Below are 21,015 nucleotides of genomic sequence, written 5' to 3'. Positions count from 1 at the left end.
TGTGATAAACAGACCTCTAGTGAACTGCAGCAAACTATGAATCAGAGAGTTGAACTCAAGAACTGGATCATTCTGATTTGTTCATTCATTAATACCTGTTTTTTTTTTTTTTTTACATCACTACATGAACTCTCATGAATGTACCAAGGAAATCTGGGCCGCTTACAAATAGTTTCAGTGAATAACAACTTAAATTTCCATCTGATTCTTACACAAAGCTATTTTTTGACTTTTTAGTGTTTGTAATTTAGTGCACAAATCGTCATATGAACCACTTTTATGGTGCCGTCCATTTGAAGCATAAATGCTTCTGTCTACGTTCATTGTAAATGCACGAGCAAAAATGACCATTACATTCAAAATGCGTGGATGGTAGAAAAAAGTCATGAGGGTGAGTAAATAATGTGCAAGTTTTTCATTCTGGGATGGATTATTCCGTCTTTTTGTTCTCATCTCTTGCGTATCACTCTTCTTCTTCTCTCTTGTGAATTCATTCCTTCACTTCTAGCGTCTGGCGGCCATTGTGTGTGTGTGTGTGTGTAGAGCTCAGGTGTTCTCTCACATGCTGCATTATTCACAGCCTCGGTCCAGAGAGGCTAATTAAAGTTTTAGGAGCTGAGAGACCCACTCCTTCCAAATATCATTTCCCTTCCCCTCTCACTCAATATATTCAGCCCAGACAATCACAGCCTCGCCGTGGATTCGATCCACCGCAGGGTTAGATTTCCCCCGACCTCCGGTGGTTACCGTGTTTGAAATAAACTGTTTAGCCTGCCAGATATTATATTTTCAGAGACACCGGGGGTACTCACCACCCCGGTCCACTTACCGCTTAGTAATAATGTCTGAAAATCTCATTTAGAGGTAAACTTCGGCTGAGACGCTATCCAGATGATATGATTATATTGGACTGAGGTGGTTTTGAATATCACAATCAAGCATCTGAAGTTCTTACAGAGCTTCCTCCGTTATACATGCGCCAGCTCAGGTTAATTCTCAGGCTGTGCTGGATGGGAAATGAATTTATGAATGTGAAATTTAATATGTGGAGCAGTCTGGGTTGATAAGCAGACTATGTTCCTGAGAATGAGCTGTTTAAAGTGTAGATTAAATGATATGTATTATACATACTGAAGGAGGAAAGTCACTCATTCCTTGGAATATGTTGTTGCTGCTTTGCCTTATGGGATCTCTTGGACTTTCTGTGACGGGTTTGAACTCTGATGTGTGTCAATGAGCGTTTGCTTTTGAATTTCAGAGCCTGTGGGTAGAAAGAACGACATTAACGCTTGTTCAGAGTCTCCCAGGCATCTCCCGCTGGTTTGAAGTGGAGAGGAGGGAACTGGTAAGGAGATCTCCCATTAAACTTTTCCTTTTGTATGGTTCTCACACTCACCGCTTTAGGTCCAAGACAAACTCTAGCAAATACTCAAATGCTTAGCCAATGGATTTTGTGTGTGTGGTCTTGTACTTATTGTGCGTTCTTGGTAGAAAAACACAATACACTGGGGAGCTGATAGAGTTACCTTCAAAGTCGACATAGACTATTAATTGTTTGACTGATATTTTTTTATCAATATTCACACTTTTGAACTTAATTAATTAATGGTTCTACCAATAAATGACACCATTTGGTGGGTCACTAAGCAGAACCTTAACTTAATGTATTGCAAAATAAACATATTTAATTAGATCACAAAATGACTCATGGCACTACTACTACTACTACTACTACCACCTCTACTAATCTATAATAATAATAACCTGCATCATAATAAAAATGCATAATGTTTTATGAAACTTACCCACATTTAAGTTTTGATAAAAAAAGAATGCATGAAGCTAGAATAATATATATATATTACTTTTGAATGGTAGTGTGTAAAAAAGCCAATGGAAAAATTGGTTCTGCATATTACTGAATTTAAAATAGGTAATCAATAAAAATCGCAATAATTTTTTTAACTAGAAGCTTTTACATTCCCATGCTTGAGCAGAGTATGTTTCAGCCGTACAAAATAAATTTGTTGCTCTTCCAAAGTTCTCCAAACATTGAATGAACGTTTTTTTCAACCATTGTGTCTTGGCTTGTTGGTGAACTTCCCTGGGGTTTTTTTGGCCACAGGTGGAGGTGAGTCCGCTAGAGAACGCTATTGAGGTCATCGAGAACAAGAACCTGCAGTTGCGGACGTTGATTACGCAGTGTCAAACACGGCAGATGCAGAACATCAACCCCTTGACCATGTGTCTCAATGGAGTCATCGACGCAGCTGTCAACGGAGGTCTTGCTCGCTATCAGGAGGTTTGTTTTCTTGTATTTTTGGTCATATGGCACTAATTCACTGTATATTATATGTATTCCATATCCCCACCGATGCAAGATCACCACATGTTTTAAAATATGTATACCCACTCTCTCAAGGTTGTCTCGCGGTTTCCTCTGTCAGAGAACACAGAGCCTTCAGATGGCCGAAGGGAATTCTGGAATACCTTAAGAGTTTAGCTTGTCCGAAAGGAAATATCTTAGCCATAACTACAGAAACAGCAGCATTGAAAAAAGAATCATTCCCCTTGTGAAACCCTGGAAAAAAAATCTATATAATATCAAAGAAGTCACATGCTGTGCGAATACAACAGATCTTTCCAAATTGTATGAATGCTTGTTGCATAGCAACCTCGCTTTAGTGTCACTGCAGTTTTTACCTTGATAGACTTGGAGAGCAGCTATAAAGAAGATGGTCGACTGTATACATGCAAGGTTTTTTTGTTTGTACATGTTCCAGAAAGTACATTTGCGTTAAATTCTGTTCATGTAGGCTGTTCAGATACCGCCCTCGCCGAGTGTCCTGAGGCGAAGGGTCATGGGATGAGCAGCAGTTAATGTATTTGGATCGCAAACATGACAGAATTACCAATTAGTTGTTTATTGAGCTTTCCAGCTGTTGGCATTAATATTTGCTTGCGTTTCTGCACTTTAAGGTCAGCCCTCAAAGAAATTCCTCTCTAAAATTCCTCTCAATTACAAGATCTACCTCTGAATTGGCTCATCCCCTACCAGTTTTTTAAAACTTTCTTGACATCTGCATCTTCTTTAGAAGCTCAAGGAAAGATTTGTTTTAGTAAGGCAGAGGTATGTATATTCCATTCCTTAAATTATCGCAAAAACAATTCACAAGTACACCTGTAATTGCTCCTGAGGTGTTCGCCTACTGGCGATCTGCAGGCATAGCAGGCAGCCACAATTAAATCTTCTCGTAGCGTTTGGTCGGTGTTAAGGTCAGAGAGAAATTTGTGTTCAATTTTGTGTTGTTGCGGGCATACGCTGTGCGATTTCGGACACTCCGGAGGCCGTGAGCCATTGTACATGTTGTGAGTCAGTTAACATGGTAATCGTGTCGAAGCAGCTGGTACATGGCACGGCTGTACTGCACGGCAAGCCGGCGGCAATCGTGTAACGTAGGCCAGTAAGTGCTGTTGGTGTAAACCTCACTCCTCTGGTCTCAAGAGGCACGCTAGCAACTGACGCTAAAGGCTGGATCCTACGCCGGAGACTATGGTTCGAATCCCTCTCAGCGCGGGTCGAGTAGGAGCGGTTACAGTTGGTGCCGTGACCCGGATGGGAGCGAGGTTTAGGGGGGTGAGTGTAATGTAAGCGAGTAAGTGATGTGCATGTAAATCTCATTCCTCTGGCCTCAAGAGGTGCGTTAGCAACTGAGGCTGCGGTCTTTAGTGTCCTTGTTAGCATGCCCGCCTCCCACTCCGGAGATGCCGGTTCAAATCCTGCTCAAACACGGAGACTGGCACTTTCAATATTGCTGGTTTAGCTTCGGATGTGTATTTGTGTGCATGTATGCGCACGTTGTGGTTGCAGCCACATGGGCTGTAATAATAGTCATGGATCTAACGTATGTGACATGATTGTGTATGATTTGGCCCATGCACTGGTCAAAACTGGGCTGACTCCCTGAATTTGTATAAAAATTATCAGGGGTTCAGGAGGTGCTCGTAACTTGCTCGGCTCGTAATTTCTCTTACACAATGCGAAACGCGACCATACGAGCATCAGCGATTTCCACGTGATTTCTCCAGAGAAAAAAAAATTGCCTGCAAGCTTGTGCGACATCAAAAATCATACTGTGTATGCCTGGCTTTTGTAAGCCTTTTTTTAATTTATTTTTTATTTTTATTTTATTGTATTTCATTCCCTTCCTAAAAACTCACAGACGTTTCTCAAAAGATCCCATAACTCAAATATGCTGGTCCCTTTGTCGCTAAAAATCACTGTCAGCATGAACTCCTTCAGTGATCGGCAGGCATAGCGTGCATCTGCAATTAAATTGTGCATCTGCCGGTAGCGTTCGTCTGGCCTTAAGGGCAAATGTCATGTTCAGGGCAATGGGAAAATCTGCATGGTGGATTCTTTGAAGTCTGAGAGTTTCCCTCCTAAAGCTTCTGCTCTCCCACTGTCTCTTTGGAGATACCAGCACATCGTCCTTGGAACAGATCGGACACAGATACACCGTCTGTTCTCTCTCCTTCCCCCTTTTCCTTAGAAGATCTGAAGACATGCATGTTTTTATAAGCTCATATTTTTTGCACTTTATTTGTTTGCAGCTCTTCATCCCCCATTTAACTGAAAACAGAAAGTTAATCAAGTTATAATTTGACTAATCGGTGAAATTATGCATGATATTGTTTGCTGAAGTTGTCGAGGTAAATGTAACTCGCACCACAAAATATGTGGAGGCTGGTGAGTCACAACACATTATGGTTAAACAGCGCAATTTTGTGTTTCTCATAGGCGTTCTTCGTGAAGGACTACATCATGAATCACCCCGAAGATGGAGACAAAATTGGTCGTCTCCGGGAGCTCATGTTTGAGCAGGTTTGTTTGAAGAAACCAAATCTAATCTACACCAGATTTCACACAGATTTATGATGTTTCATTGTCATCATTTCTCCACTCATGTTTGGCATTTAGCCGTTACGTTCTACACAAGCTCGGTTTCTGTAGGTCTCACTTCTTCCCTACATGCTCGTGCTGCTTAGTAACCAGAAACTCTCCAGAGCCGAGCACATGATGCTGATGTCTAGACAGTAACCATGGATATAAGCCAGTTACAAGCATGAAAGTGAACTTTTAAAGACTGAAAGGGGAAAAATATTTTGCTGATCATTTAATTATGAAGCAAGCAGTTTTAAAGACAGCTTGTAAGAATAATGGATGCTATTTGCTTCTTTAATAAATGTCTTTCATCTTATTGCTCTTGATTCATCAGTATGTTATTTTAAAGAACATAAAACATTTTTTATAGTTTTCAATCAAAATGTAGCGACTTTTACTGTCCTGCTGATGTTTAAACCCCAAGTGCATGGGCAGGGAAGAATATTAGCCAATAATAGATCAAATCAAGTCTCCTCCCTATATTATTCAGCACTAAATATTCTGTTTTACTGAAATGCGTCACATTACGGAGGTTAAATGCATTGTGAGTACTATTGTCTTTAAAGGCTCATCGTTTCTCCATCAGGCTCACATACTGGAGTTTGGGTTGACAGTGCATGAGAAGTTTGTACCTCAGGACATGCGGCCCCTGCACAAGAAACTGGTGGATCAGTTTCATCTCATGAAATCCAGCCTCGGCATACAGGTACAAATCAGAGTTCCTACAGTCGGATTCCCTAGTCGTTCCTTGTGCGCTCATCTTTCTCTCTTTCCCACTGCCTGAAGGAATTTCCGGCCTATGTGCGAGCCAGCCCGATTCACTTCACCAACGGAAGCCCTCGAGCTGGAAGAAACTCAGCTCCCAATATAATGAGTCCAGAGGGAGGAGCTCGTGTGGTGTCACGCCGCAGGTGAGAAACTCTTTTCAGGATTACACTTCATTTTGATGGCCCCCTTTAGACATTTTGTTGATTAAAAGTAACATTACACCTACGTCAATTAACTCTCATTAGAGTATTAGACTATCTGCTTAATAGTAATTTTCCAAGTACGTATCAATGTGTTCTACTAACCCGAACCCTAACAGTCTACTAATATACTAAGGCGAGTTAGTTGACATGTAGGTGAAAAAAAAAAAAGAGTGAACAGAATGTCTAAAGGGGACCATTAAAATAAAGTGTAACCCTTTTCGGGTCAACCACTAGGGGTTTTTCATTGGTTAGTGCTGATATCTAGGGAGCAGAATGGCTAATAGCAGCCATAATGTCCTTATGTAATATAATTAGAGATGTAAAAATATATTTAAATATTTTTTTCTCACTTGCTGTGGATAGTATTATATGCTCATATTTGTTCCACTGACTCCTCTTTATTTATTTATTTATTTATTCGTTCATTCATTCATTCATTCATTCATTAGTAGTACTAGTAGTTATAATGAATGAATGAAATACTGATAGAGTATTTATTTTATTTTATTATATTTTGTAGTATAATGATGATTTTATTATGTAAAAAAAAAAAAAAAAAAAAATTGTAATAATAAACAATTTAGATTTTTTGTCTTCTTAAACTCCCAATTATAATATTTATATAAAACATTTTATTATAATGATGACACGGACAACTGTTTTGCAATTAAACCTTTGTTTACATAAAATTCATTCAAAATATTTGAAAGCAGAAAATGTTAATTATAGAAGTTGATTTTGAAACTAATAATCGACCAGTCAATCATGATTACTAGCACATGTCGATAATGTCAGAATATTGGCTGATTGATGACTAATGTCTTTCTACTAATCTTCTAGTAAATTCTACTCTTAATTTTCACCAGAAATTGATACTACTTGTTATGAAGTCATTCTTATTGTGTTTTTATTGTATGTGATTCAGTCCCCTCAGCTACCCAGCAGTCAACCGCTACTCTTCATCCTCGCTGTCATCGCAGGCGTCCAATGAAGTGAGCAACATCACGGGCCAATCAGAGAGCTCCGATGAAGTCTTCAACATGCAGGTGAGTGCACAGGACCGCCACTGTCTCACACACACACACACACACACACACCGGCAGAACCTCTATTCTCTCTCGCTGACTTTCATATTTCCTCCTAATCTCCTTCTTTTTTCTTGTTCTTTTTCCTTGCTTCTTTTTCTTTCCTAATTGCCCTCTTTCTGTTTAAATCTGTCTCTCTCACATCCCCACTTAATCCTTCCTGTCTCGCTCAGTCTTTTCTCTCACTGTGAGAATCGGATTTGTAGGTGAATTATAGACTGGATGGACAGATCATTTCACTTTTTTCTTTTATCCCAGACCGAATTATTATTTTACAACCTGTTAATGTTATAGACCATCAACAAGGTATAGAAAACTGTGAGCTCTTTCTCATGTTTCTCACGTTTTCTTCTCTTTTCAGCCAAGTCCGTCTACCTCAAGTCTCAGTTCCAATCACTCTGCCTCTCCCAACGTGACCAGCTCGGCTCCGTCCAGTGCCAGAGGTGAGAAGAGTCTGTCGGCTCTCAGAGCAGCCATGCCAAACCTTTGCTCTTTTGGAATAAAAGCTTGATGTATATATACTGCAATGTTCCTACAGCGAAGCTGCTGAGGTTTGATGCGGCACAGTAACACAATAACTAAATATTCTAAAAATGTTAAATATTTACAACGGACTGTGTGTGTGCTTGCAGTGCACTGACCAATCATTTTCTTTATTTTTATACTTGCATGAAGCATTTTTTGACAGGGTTAGAAAGGGTCAATTTAAAACTAAATTTTTTTATGCAAGATGCCTTAAGTAAAAATGTATAAGTTACAGAAGCCGTTTTCCACCAGAAAATAAAGGCAATTGTGATTATTTCTCATATTTGAGACATTCTATTTCACAATGTGAAGCTTTTTATCACAATTTGGACTTTATTTATCATAATTGTGACTTTATTTCTAGTATTTGAGACTTAATATTTCACAATGCAACATTTCTCCCTTTTGTAACATTATATTACAATTTGGACTCATAATTGTAAGTAAATTTCTCATAATTGAGTCTTCATATTTCAACATATTTCAATTATTTGCAACTTCATATCAAAATTTAAACTATATTTCTCATTTTCGACTTTCTCATTATAATTGTGAATTTTGGTTACACTTCATTTTAAGGTGTCTGTGTTACAGTGTTGCATTATACATGGAAGTACTGAGTAATAATAATTAACTACATGTACTTGTACATGTACATTCCTCATAACAGAGTCATTGCGTAATTGGATTTGTGACTTTAAAACACAATTTGGACAATTTATTTTAATTGCGTCTATTTTTCTATTTTTTTTGTAATTATATTTCTCAAGTCTTAATATTTCCTGGTATCTTATTTGTGGTACCGGTATGTTTATTTCCCGGTATGTTCAATCCTGGTAAATTATGATTGTTCTTATTTGCTGTAATTGCAACTTTGACTCACTTATTTTAAGCATTCTCTTACAATTACCTTTTATTATTTTTTAGTCTGATTCAGAAACAGGCCTCCATAATAAACAGATTTCTGAGTTAAAAATAAAATGCTACAGAAGTGATGTTTATGGCCCATTTAATGCTGTTTTACTGTAGGATACAGAAAGCTGGTGTCCTGATATATTGCAGAACTCTCCCCTCTATTCCTCTCTCTTCTCCGCTCTTCCTCGGCCACTTATCTCCCTCCATCCAGCATGTGTTTACTTGCGGACACAGGTCGTAAAAATGGGAATATGTATGGAGACATTTATGTAATCTTATAGTCTCCCCTTGGCAGCCCTTCTTGCCTTGCATAGAGACCCCCATAAAGCAGCGGCAGACAGGAGGCGCTCCTGAAGGCATAAAATGCTGCTTGAAGAACTCTAGACTGATGATAGCTTTCATAAGGGAGCCGTGGCCTTCTGTCCTGTGCTGGAGGAGGATGTTAGTGTTCTGAGCAGGTTCAGGCCTGGCCGTCCATCTCTTCCCGCGAGATAGCCGTCTGTCACCCCAACAGAGCAATTCTCGCCCTAGCAGGAGGGAGAGACGAGGAGGAGCCTTTATTTCATGTGCTGGCTGGTTAGCAAAGAAATGAGTGCAAGATCTATGTCTTTTTTTATGTGTGTGTGGGGGCACATATTTGAGCATTCATATTGGTTTGTTACAGAAATCACACCCTTGCTTACACCTCCTCACCCTTCACAGGTTCTCCACAGTTGTCAGATAAACAAAAGCATTCCCGAGAGAACTGCCTCTCGCCGAGAGAGAGACCCTGCAGTGCCATATATCCAAACCCCCTGGATCCCACACAGGTATGAAGATGATTATAGTATCAGTGTTTGTAATATTCCTCAGATGCCAAACAGTCTTCGGTTGAGGTGTATTGGTGGGTTTACTTCTCATATCCTTCTTCAGTGTAAGATTTGCGTTTACCACATCTTGAAAAACGACTAGATGAAACTGGTTTTGTTAATGTGTCCCAGGAATATTATTTGTCAAGAAATGAGAAGTGAGGTAAAGTATCTATGCAGAAGACTCATTTCTCATACATCAGTACATTTTAATAGGGTGATAAATTACACACTAATGTAAAATCATCATGAATGAAGCATATACTGGGTAAGAAGCTTTCACAATCGTATCTATTATGAACGTTAATGTCTAATATAAACATATCTCTGTTTTATAGTAATGCCACCTATAGAAGATTGTGTTTAGTTTATATATTTTTTTCATATTTAACCACGGCCACCAGGGTGGAAGAAGACTTTCCCAGAATGCATCTTTTTTTTTTACTGTTCTGTAAATTTCCGTTCTTGTCATCACACTATCCAAATGCGTGTTTAAATCCAGTTAAATCCAGCTTGAGTCTTTTTTCGGCTATGAATAAAGTGGTAAATAATGATAGCAAAAGTGTATCTATATATAATTTAATAATGTAATTTATGTAAAATAGAAACAAGAAAGCAATGTAATGGATATTTTCATTGTAAACCAACAGCCTATAGCAAACCTTTAGTAACCTACAGTAATCACTGAACATTTCCCAGTGAGAAATCTCAACCGCACTGATGTGATGTGAATGTCTTTCACAGAGGCCGGTCCCACACCCAGCGGGCGATGCCTCCTTGCCTCGCAGTGACCCCAACATCTCTACCCCCGACAAAGGTGAGCATGTGCATGTGAGCGTATGAATCTTCAGTCTGTCGTCCCGCTGTGAAGAAGGTGGTCTGGAATGACGGGGGTCTTGCGGTCAGCGCGCTAGATCTGATGCTAACCGACAGCTCACCGCTCTTGTGTGTTGTGACAGCTGTGACTGGACCACCAAAGAGCTTCACAAACAGACTTATGCTTATTCTGATTGACAGGGAGATGTTGAGGAGGTTTCATCATCTGTTCACCCAAGTTATTTAAATCTACGGGTACATTGACTTGCAAAGACATTGGCAACTTTTAGTTTTTCCTTCCTGTGATTTATTTCCAAAATGTATATATGCATGGTGTTTTTGATGTTACTGCTTCATCTGAGAGGATTTGATCATCCCAAAAAAATGCCCAGTGAGTTATTGCAATATTAAAGGGATAGGTTACCCAAAAAGGAACATTTTGTCATCATTTACACAACCTCATGTTGTTCCAAACCGAGTTTCTTTCTTCGGCTGAACACAAAAGAAGATATTTTAAAGAATGTTGGTAATCAAACGGTATGACTTCCATAGGGAAAATAATACTATGGAAGTCAATGGCTACCGTCAACTGTCTGATTACCGACATTCTTCAAAATATCTTCTTTTGTGTTCAACAGAAGAAAGAAACTCATACAAATTTGGAACAACTTGAGAGTAGGGGTGGGCGGTACACCGGTGTCATAGTCATCACCGGTGTGACATTGCGCCACGACATGGATTTTCTAATACCGTCAATACCGTAATAAATCAATTATGTTCCTTGAACGGCTGCATTTACATTAGGGCTGTAGTCAACCAAAGAAATGCTTAGTCGACCAAAGTCCTGTCCTGCACAACGATTAGTCGACTAAAAAAAATAAAAATAAAAAATAAAAATAAAAAAAAGACGCGATGTTTTGCATTTTGATTGAACATTTATTAAACAATTGTCAGAGCATTTATAAAACAACAACGAAAAAACGTTTTTGTTTTTGTTTTATTGACACCTGGGATCCCCCGCGAAACGGTTCTCATTCGCGCTTGAATAAGGCCGGCGACACACTGGCTGCTGGCGTGAGAGTCTCAGCTGCGTTGGGTGTCTGTTTTTATTTCGGCTCCCATGTTAAAAGGTTGGAGTTTGCACACTGCCTGCGTGAGACACGCGTCTCAGGCGCGGCTCGAGCCACGCGGAAAACGCGTGCATGCTAGAAATAGAACCGAGGCCTGAGTGTTCCTGCAACAAGAGTGTTCTCTGGCTAGAGCGCAGAACAGCGGAGTTTGTATGAACCGAAGTGCATGCCTGAGCTTGTATTGCTGCTGTTGCTTTGACATTGTGGAAAATAGAATAAACAAAATGTATTAGACTTTTTACCCGTTATTATCAATCTAAATTAATCTCGTTTTTAATTTAGGCAAACTTAATTTCGTTTTTTCTTTATTTAAATTTCGTTTTTCTTTATTTAAATTTTGTTTTTTCTTTATTTAAATTTCGTTTTTCTTTATTTAAATTCCGTTTTTCTTTATTTAAATTTCATTTTTTCTGTATTTAAATTTCGTTTTTTTCTTTATTTAAATTTCGTTTTTCTTTATTTAAATTTCGTTTTTTCTTTATTTAAATTTAGTTTTTCTTTAGGCCTATTTAAATTTCGTTTTTCTTTATTTAAATTTCGTTTTTCTTTTTTTAAATTTCATTTTTTCTGTATTTAAATTTCGTTTTTTTCTTTATTTAAATTTCGTTTTTCTTTATTTAAATTTCGTTTTTCTTTATTTAAATCTACCCTTTACTGTGTCAGTAATTTGTTAGTCAGAAAAATATTAGACTACCTTAAAAGTATTGCTTAATTAACAGACTGTGTGCGTTTTATATCACTAGTGCAGTGTCCGTTCTCGGAGAATATAGCCGCCCTGCTCGCGTGAGGTGCGCCGCTTCCCGCTCGCGCTGTTCTGTAGTTTACTATTAATTCTGAACGTGTCGCGTCTCGCGTGTCTGTCTATATTGCACCAAATGCGACACTGCACTCCCTTGTGAAGTCGATTGGATGAACGGTTCTCGAAATAATCAAAATGCAAACGGACAGACAGACACATAGAGATTACTACCTATATTCCTTACTGAGCACGAAGCAGCAGTGCAGCCAGCCACAGGTGCGGTTCCCGAGTGTTCTACGTGGTGCGCTAAACTGTGGCGCTGTTACAAAATAGCCTAAATTAAAGCATTTAAAGTTGTGGATAAAACATAGGCTAATTATATTTAGAATACAGTAATATATAACTGCTTATAAAGGAATAAATATCAAGGAGTAAATCAATGAAAATTTCTTTATTGGTGAAAAAAAAAAGTTATACCGTGATATTATACCGTCACCGTTCAAAAGATGAAAAATACCGTGATATTAATTTTAGGTCATATCGCCCACCCCTACTTGAGAGTGAGTAAATGATGACAGAATTTTCATTTTTGGGTAAACTATCCCTTTAAACTTGTTTCATTTTAGAGGGAAAAAAAGGTCTGAAAGGCTTTGGATATTGAATATTTCGATATTTTGTTCTGTATAAGATATTAAAAATATCTGCTAAAGATAGAAGAAACACAATTTTCTTTCCTCAGGTGGCATATTTCCTGGACAGGAGGTTGTAGTGGGACAGTGTCCATGCTTTTACACCCTAGTCCTCCCGCTAAACCCTGATTTGCTATTTCCTATTGTCAGTCATACAACGCTACTGGGCATTGTATTTTGAGTTGAGTTGACTGAATATACCTGAAATGCATGTTTTGTGTGTGAAAGTGGTGAAGCCTGCACCTAGTAGCTGGAGTCTAGACATGCCGCTCTCTGATTTTAATGGAAAGGGCCCCCCTGTTCCTCCTAGACCAACGCACACAGGTAAAGAAAGAAATCTGCTTCGCCCGATCCTACAGACTGACACAGATGTTTCCAGAGCCTTTTAACTCTCAGATCTTCCACTCTTCTGCTCTAAAGTCTCCTGGTTTCTTGCTCGTCTTATTTTCTACATCCCACTGTATCATGAGGGCTGCCGGTCGGACGCATCATTGGATAATGAGAAAAGTAACAGCGGGATCCTTCTCACACACTCTTTTGTTTATAATCATTCTTGATGAGCTTTCTCGCTGCATTTCTTTCTTTAAACTGCATGACGTGTCTTTAAACCTCAATCTGCACCATTGCTGCTTCATTACCTTTTAGATGTTGGTCTGCATTCTCTTTTCTGCATTGTCTTTACTATCATTTTTTTATTTTATTTTATTTATTTAGATATACATTTATTTTATTCTTCTACATTTTATTCATTTTAATATAAAACACTTTTATTAAGTAATTTTCAGAACTATAATTATAACTAGTATGCTGACTATATTTTATAGATATATTTAAATAATTACTATTTTTGTTATGTGTGTGTGTGTGTGTATATATATATATATATATATATATATATATATATATATATATATATATATATATATATATATATATATATATATAATATTTACTGTATATAAGTAGTGTATTTATTTTATATTTGTATTCTTTTATAATTTATTAAATTGTTTTAATGTAACCTAATCAATTATTATTGTTTTTGTTTTTGTTGTTAGTATGAAGTAACTTTCAGAACTACAATTAAATTAAATTAAATTAAATTAAATTAAATTAAATTAAATTAAATTAAATTAAATTAAATTAAATTAAATTAAATTAAATAATGACTCTTTTTGGCACTCCAAACTTCTCTAACATTGTAAGTGTACCTCAGAGAACAAATTGCATAATAAAAATGTATGAAGTGACCCTTTTAAGTGTGTCCATCAGTGGACTGTAATTGAGGGTCTTGTCCTGGAAAAGAAATGGTAGCGAATGGTTAAACTGTTTTGCATTAGCCGACCGACCTTGGCAAAGCGTTTCCCTGATTAATAGACAGCCATGACCATGTTTACTGTCCCAAGCTCCTGTATCAAGTGAAGTAGATTGACTTTTTGTGTCCTTTAATAGGATCTCCTGCCAAGACTACACGATCACAGTCCCCTGTGATGACATCACGCTCGCCTCAGAAGGTATGACCTTTTCTTGTTGTCTAGGGTGTTTTGTGAAGTGACCTTTGATGTACAGTGTTTACTGTAGTGTCTCGGGACTCAATCCAGGATGTCTAAACTGGGTCAGGCTCTAGTCAATCCAACTGGGCCCATGATTAGACAGAGAGACACTGTTTGTGAGTGTTCGCTCCAGTCCTGAACAGCTCCGTTGGCTCACGTACATGGCAGTGATCCGGTGCAGAATCCACTAATCGATCTCAAACTCTTTCTTCTCAATGGTGGCACAATCATTTTACTGCAAGATTGTGTTTATCAGATAACTCTGGTAACAACAGTGGAAAGCAACACAATATTTACACTACCATTCAAAAGTTTGGGGTCAGTAATTAATTACTTTATTCAGCAAGTACACATTATAAATGTCTTTCATGTCACTTATGATCAACTTAGTGTTACAAAAGATTATTTTTTTCAAATAAAAACTGTTCTTTTGAACTTTCTATTCATCAAAGAATCCTGAAAAAAATACTGTTTTATCATAATGTTGAAAGTGTTTTCTGTTTTCAAGCTCCAAATCAGTATATTAGAATGTTTCTATAAGGATCATGTGACACTAAAAACAGATATGTTAAATTGTAATACTTCACAATATACTTTTTTTACTGTATGTTTTATCAAATAACCAGCCTTAGTGAGCATAAGAGTCTTACTGACCCCAAACCTTTGAATTTCACCCGTCTTATCTCCCTGGATCATTATTTTTGGGTCCAACACTGTGCATATATACAATACCAAACAGTTATACCATGCATACGATGCTCAAAAATGTTAAAAAAACAATAAATGTTTTTTGATATTTTCTCATATAGGCTTTTTTGAAGCAACATAAACCATTTATTTAAACAGTGACATTTTATATATATAAATCTTTACTCCCCTAACTTAAGTACAGTAGTGGTCAAAAGTGATGTCCAGCCAAGGTAAATTGACATCTTCATGCTTTATTCAAATAATATAAAAAATTTAAAAAGATTTTGTAAGCATATTGTGTAGTTGTGCATGGGGTCAAATGTTTTATTTGTGATAATGCAATGAAACATGTCACATTTAAAAACTGATTATGTTGTAGTCAATACATGCTTTATTTTTGTTATTCTATGCATTTTATTTTATTTTTGCATCGTAAAATAAAATCTGTAGCTGTAGTTTGCCTTTATTTGCCAAATAATATTCAGATAAATACCTTAACCAAGGCCTATTTAAAAAATATAAAATATTGTCCTTGTATGGTAATGGTTTAATTGAACTTGTAGGATCATTAAAAACAAAAATCCCCTCCGGGCATCACTTTTGACCACTACTATATCTCTCATCCAATCTACATATTTTACATGATTATTTTTTAAAGAATGTATAATGCATGTTTTATGATGCCTTATTGACCAGCTTTAGTGTCCTGTATGTTATTAATAGTGCATTTCATCATTCAAGAAAATATTAAACATATTACCCTCATGCTGTCAGTCCAACTGAGCTTTACTTAAAATTCAGGTGTCCATATTGCAGAGTACCAGAAACCACAGTATTTTTCTTTCAAAGGGTATAATAGGGAATAAAAGGGTCACAGACCTTGAAAAAGGTTGGAGCTGCAGTCATCAATGTACCTTTATGCCTTTTCTCTTTTACGTTGCAGTGAGTGTATTCAGGTTTAAATAAAAGCACATTCATTCAAAGTAACGGCCCTTAAAGCCGAGCAGCGCTCTAATGGCTTCTCAGAAACTCCTACTCAACGCTGCCTCATTCATCGCATCTTGTTGACAATTGCATTCCTTGCCACTTCCTTGAATTCTCGTCTCGTGCCACATATCGATTCGTCACCTAGTATTCAGCAAAGCACATGCGTTCCAATCATCTTATAAAACCAAAAGAGTCCAAACACTTTCTGTTTTCATTTAAAGACTGAATAGAAATCAAATCATTACTCCTTCCGGAAATCGGAAATGCTGAAATCTTTCAAGCTACTCAGGAGAACAAAGCGGAGAGCGAGTTTCTGATGGGAGGAGATCTCAGCACTAGTGCTGGTGAATTTCCTAAAGGAAGTGCAGTCAGCGGGTCAGAAAGCAAAAGCCTAACCTGCGTGACCACCTGTGTACGGTTGTGTCCCAGAAATAGTCTCATGCCTGAAGCTGGACCGTGTGACACATCGCACACAAGCATGACCAGGCACACACATGAATATAGATTCCACAGTCAGTTACATCTGGCAAAACCAGCTTTAAACAGCACAAATTATCATTCTGGTCCATGCTATTTTATGTTATCCAGTAGTGGTATACAATCTATGAAACATGCATCAAGTTTAAATTTTATACAGCAGGTGATATATGCAATCTGATAACAGTGGAATCACACATTTATAGTAAACTGCTGATTACTTATAATCACGGCTGCTAACTGATAAAATGCCAATATTAAAGACTAAATTGTCTTTTGTCAATTTTATTTAGGCATCACAACAGTAATATGTACAGTATTAAAATATATATTCATTTTGAGATTAGCATTTTACAGTGATAAAAATGTGTGTTTTTGAAAGAAAAATAGGGATTAAAATATCCAATATACATCCAACATCAAATTATACCAACAAATTTTCAGTTTTAATATTGGTCAATAACCAACTATCTGCTACCAATATATTGTCATCCAAAGAAATGTATCTTTTTCAGTAAAAATAAAAATGTAATGCAACCTCACTGTTACTGAGGTCCACCATTATCAACTGCACAAAATGAAAATCTTAGCGGAAATGTTGTGTTTGAAGTTCTCTCCAGAGTGGAATCAGATCAAATATGCTTTATTCAGTGTAATGAAGTCCTAGAAACAGCTAAAGCCTTAGCTGTGGATTTAATTGCTTAGAAATAATTTTTGTAATGAAAAGAGACAGTATTGCCTCAAAATAATAGAGCCAAAATTGCAGAATATTGTGCTTTGGCCTTCCAGTGTACCGATTTGATTTTGAGGCAGGACTTTTGCTTCTGTTGTAGCTGATGGCTTAGTTATTAAGAATTGCTTTATTCCTGCTAGTAGATAGAGGTAACTTATCTTGTGCTAACTGCATTGTGGCCCAAAGCTTCATCTTTTCTCTTTTGATCTGTATGTGTTTTGTATTTGTAGGCCTCTGCGCCTCCGTTCACCCCTTCGCCCACAGAGTGCCAAACTACAGGGTTGGTGTCAAATTCTCCGGTGCTTTCTGGAAGCTACAGCAGCGGCATCTCATCTCTCAGTCGCTGTAGCGTATCTGAGGCCTCAGGAACTGAGAACACACCCACCGACCACGCCCTCCCAAACTCCGCCTCCAGCGGCTCAGACGAGCTCATTCGACGGGAGAACAAGACCCCGCCTCCTTACAGCATACATGAGCGGAACAACCCCCGCAGGCAAGTCCCGCTTCCACCGGGCTTGTCGATTCCTCCAAGCATTGACGCGCCACCCATTCCGCCCAAACCACACCAGATTCGAAGACAAAATACTGAACCACGCCGACCCGACCAGTTTCCCAGACCCCGTCCCATTCCTAGGAAAGTCTCACAGCTCTAACGCTGTGCCCCTCACACCAGCCCCACCATTTGCACTTTTTACACTTAACCTCTATGGGTTTACGATTATTCCCTAATCTCCCAGTTATAAAATAAATAGACTGTGGAATATTTTTAATATATAAATATATATTGAGTGAAAGAGGGTTTGCAGGGGTATGACTGCATTTTATGCACTTTTTAGGTTCGAAATTATAAGTTCGCTTGTCAAATTACCCAAGCCCCTAAATTAACTCTAAACAGAACTTAGTACTATGGTATTTTCTCAGATTTTTCATAGATTTATCAATGCTAATGTGTATTTATAGTGGTTGATACAAGACATGTTTTGCCTTAAGAGACTTTATATCAGTGACAAATGCACGATTAAAAGTACTCTGTACTTTTAAATAGACAAAGGTGCTAGAAGTCCTCTATATTAATGCTAGCACAAAATGTTCAAGGTTACATTTTCCTTTGAGTATAAGGCCTATTCACACCAAATGAGAGAGAAAATATATGGTAAAATAATAAGATATTAGAACATTACGAAAGTGGTTTGAAAAGGAAGTACAGCCTCGTAAATCTGAAGCTTTGGAAATTAAGTCCATAATGTGTGGAGGAAATTTTATAGATTGGCATATAGTGCATGAGGCGATTTAAACAGCACTTTTGCACAAATTTCTGTCTGCCCTGTGATATTATTTTTATGCACATGTATTAGATATGCACATATTTTATTAGTAGACTTTCAAAAGAAACTGTGTTTATGTCTGTAGTACAAAGGGTTAATGAACTAGTATGTCATTTTGCAAAGATGTACAAAGACGACATTAGTCCTATGTCCAGTAGCATTACACCGGTTAACTAAATGTGCTAAACTGTGCGGGTGCAGCGGTGGCTCTGGAAACAAAAAATGCTTGTATCATTGACAGGTCAGTTTTCTTTGCAGCCCGAAGGAAAAAAAAAACTGCTTTGTTTAAAAAGTTTGCACTTGGTGTGAATAGGCCTTTAGAAAGGTTGCTGCTTTTGTAAAACCAAATTACCATAGTCTCTGAAAATCCACACGCAAAGAGCTCTCATGGGTTAGACAAATCTGAAAACTTTCACCATATGAACTGCCACCTTTGCATTGACTAATGTGAAATTAATGTGAGTGTAATCAAGAGTAGTACCTCCGTCCCATTTGTGTAATTGGAGCGCAGTTGTGGGCGAGTCTATATGGGATTTTCGGAGCCCTAAAGCATTGATAGTTTTGTTTGGTTACTTTGGAGTTTGGGGTCTGAATGATTAGAACCTGTGTAGGTGGTCCGAATAATTCCTAACAAGTGCACATGCCCACGCAGTGTAAATGGAGATATACTTTTGTGGAGTTTTGCCAAGTGTTGTGCCAAAGGAGCAGGTGGGCTGTAAGGAAAATGGATGTCTTGAACTCGAAGATGCTTTATTAGGATGCAAATGGAGCATTAGACATCCATTGTAATAGACTTCACTGTAAGGACTCAACGGTGCACCGGACCACTTTACGGCACTGCGTTACCGTACGGCTGCTGGCTGTCTGAAAGACAGTGAGACAAAGTGTTATATCCTGGTAAAAAAAGCTTCATATAAAAGGTACTTGATCTACCTAGGGCATTACAGAGACTCAAGCTGCCATCAGGCAATAAGGGCTGCCACTTTTAATCTGAATTGATGCGTTCCAGTCGAATCTGGATTGGCACCTCTGGACTGCACCTTCCCTGACCTCATGTTTCATTTACCTGTACGAAATGGAGGTACAGTGACCATCTACAACCTTTTTTAATGATTATTACACATGCATAAACGCTTCTGTAGATTCCAACACAGTTGCACGGTGCATAGCAGTGTAAAATCTGCAGAAGTGTTTAGAAATGTTTGTGCATTTTGCATGCTAATTTCATTTGTTGTCCAAATGTTGGCAAGTTTACAATTCTGTATGGCCCTGCAAATGAAATCCCAGCGAATATGGAAGTGGAGAGACCAGCTATTGTTTTGTTTTAGTGGAAAATGTGATCGTCTAACGCAGTACAATGTCCTCTTTCTTATTAATTCTTAAATTAACTTGAGTATGATTTTTATTTTCTCCTTTTTACGGTCACATTTTATGAGACTCGGATTTGTTGTGAAAGCCAGGTGATGATGATGGCATTCACAAAAATCAGTTATTGAGAAAACTGTAAATTAAATAACAAAATTGTTGTAATTATGCCAAATGCAATATCTTGTCTATTGTACATAACATGTTTTTAACAGAAGAAGTGTAGCTATAACAAATTTACAGCTTTGAATGTTTGAACAGCAAATTAAGATGATAAATGTCAAATATTTATGTATTTTGTGAGCGTAGGGAAAATGAGGTTGAGAAAGCACCTAACACATTCACATTCTAATGACTTCCTGTCTAATAAACATTTCCAGCAACATTTTGATTCAACAGCTCATTGCGTTCCTTTCTCGAAAGGTTAACTCGTGTCTGTATGGAACCAATTTCCCTTTATTCAGTGCAGGTTAACAGGCTGGATATGCCAACAAACCAAGTTGTGTATATTCTTCAGTAGTGTTGAAATGTAAATGGAGCTTATATATGTATGTAAAGAATGTGTATTTTACAGATTAAGCTCTGTGACAGCCAATTGGACCTCTAATAAGGATCATAACGGCAGAAAAGTAGGAAGCTCATTGTTATTCCTCCAGGTGCAGTGAGCCGGCTGCATTATTCATGTGTTTTTTCTCCGTTCAGTAAGAACTGTATTTGCGCACGTAATGCAATCTTGCTGTGGTGGGATGTTTGAAGACTCCTTGCTGTCATGGTAAGTTTGTTCCCAGTCTGAGACCTGAAGAACCAAGGATTTTTCCAAGGAAATTCACAGTTTATATGAAAGGTAAAACCGCAATTGTAATTAGGAAGTCTTCCGGACCAGGGAAAAAATTTCCAAGTCTTTGCTGTTCCATTCTTTTATGTTCCCTTCAAGACTTTTGCAAACTGTTCCACCAAAGTGTGCCTCATTTAGATGCTAAACACCCAGGGAATTGTAAATTTATTGGCAATGTCAAAGGCTGGGGAAGGAGAAAGGCGGGACTTAATGTTGCCTTACCTTGGCTGAGCTTTTCATAGCACAAGCTCAAGGTGTTTTTCTGCTTCAGGAAACTCTAAAGAACACAGTTTCCATCTGGGACTAAGGTTCATCGACAGAGACAGATTTCAAACAGTTTATGGATAATAGATTTCCTGTTTCATCCCTTGATTTCCTGTATCACTG

The 21,015-nt window shown here is 37.8% G+C and overlaps 1 protein-coding gene across 2 annotated transcripts in view; it reads left to right on the top strand.

The window, feature by feature from the left end:
* Positions 1 to 20,178, top strand: part of dock4b (dedicator of cytokinesis 4b) — an 88,632-nt gene extending 68,454 nt beyond the window's left edge. Inside the window, exons 41-52 of one of the 2 annotated variants that reach the window (XM_084111467.1) lie at positions 1,259 to 1,345; positions 2,126 to 2,302; positions 4,802 to 4,885; positions 5,532 to 5,651; positions 5,732 to 5,856; positions 6,842 to 6,962; positions 7,363 to 7,444; positions 9,144 to 9,250; positions 10,034 to 10,106; positions 12,892 to 12,987; positions 14,116 to 14,177; positions 17,334 to 20,178. In XM_084111467.1, coding sequence (XP_083967593.1) covers positions 1,259 to 1,345; positions 2,126 to 2,302; positions 4,802 to 4,885; positions 5,532 to 5,651; positions 5,732 to 5,856; positions 6,842 to 6,962; positions 7,363 to 7,444; positions 9,144 to 9,250; positions 10,034 to 10,106; positions 12,892 to 12,987; positions 14,116 to 14,177; positions 17,334 to 17,756 — 1,557 coding nt within the window. In that variant the 3' untranslated portion in view covers positions 17,757 to 20,178. The remainder of the gene's footprint in view (positions 1 to 1,258; positions 1,346 to 2,125; positions 2,303 to 4,801; positions 4,886 to 5,531; positions 5,652 to 5,731; positions 5,857 to 6,841; positions 6,963 to 7,362; positions 7,445 to 9,143; positions 9,251 to 10,033; positions 10,107 to 12,891; positions 12,988 to 14,115; positions 14,178 to 17,333) is intronic. The other variant, XM_084111468.1, reaches the window with a different exon arrangement.
* Positions 20,179 to 21,015: the final 837 nt, after the last annotated feature.

Source organism: Abramis brama (genome assembly GCF_963993115.1).
Source record: "Abramis brama genome assembly, chromosome: 4".
Classification (NCBI taxonomy): Eukaryota; Metazoa; Chordata; class Actinopteri; order Cypriniformes; family Leuciscidae; genus Abramis; species Abramis brama.
This window is presented reverse-complemented; position numbering and strand designations above follow the sequence as displayed.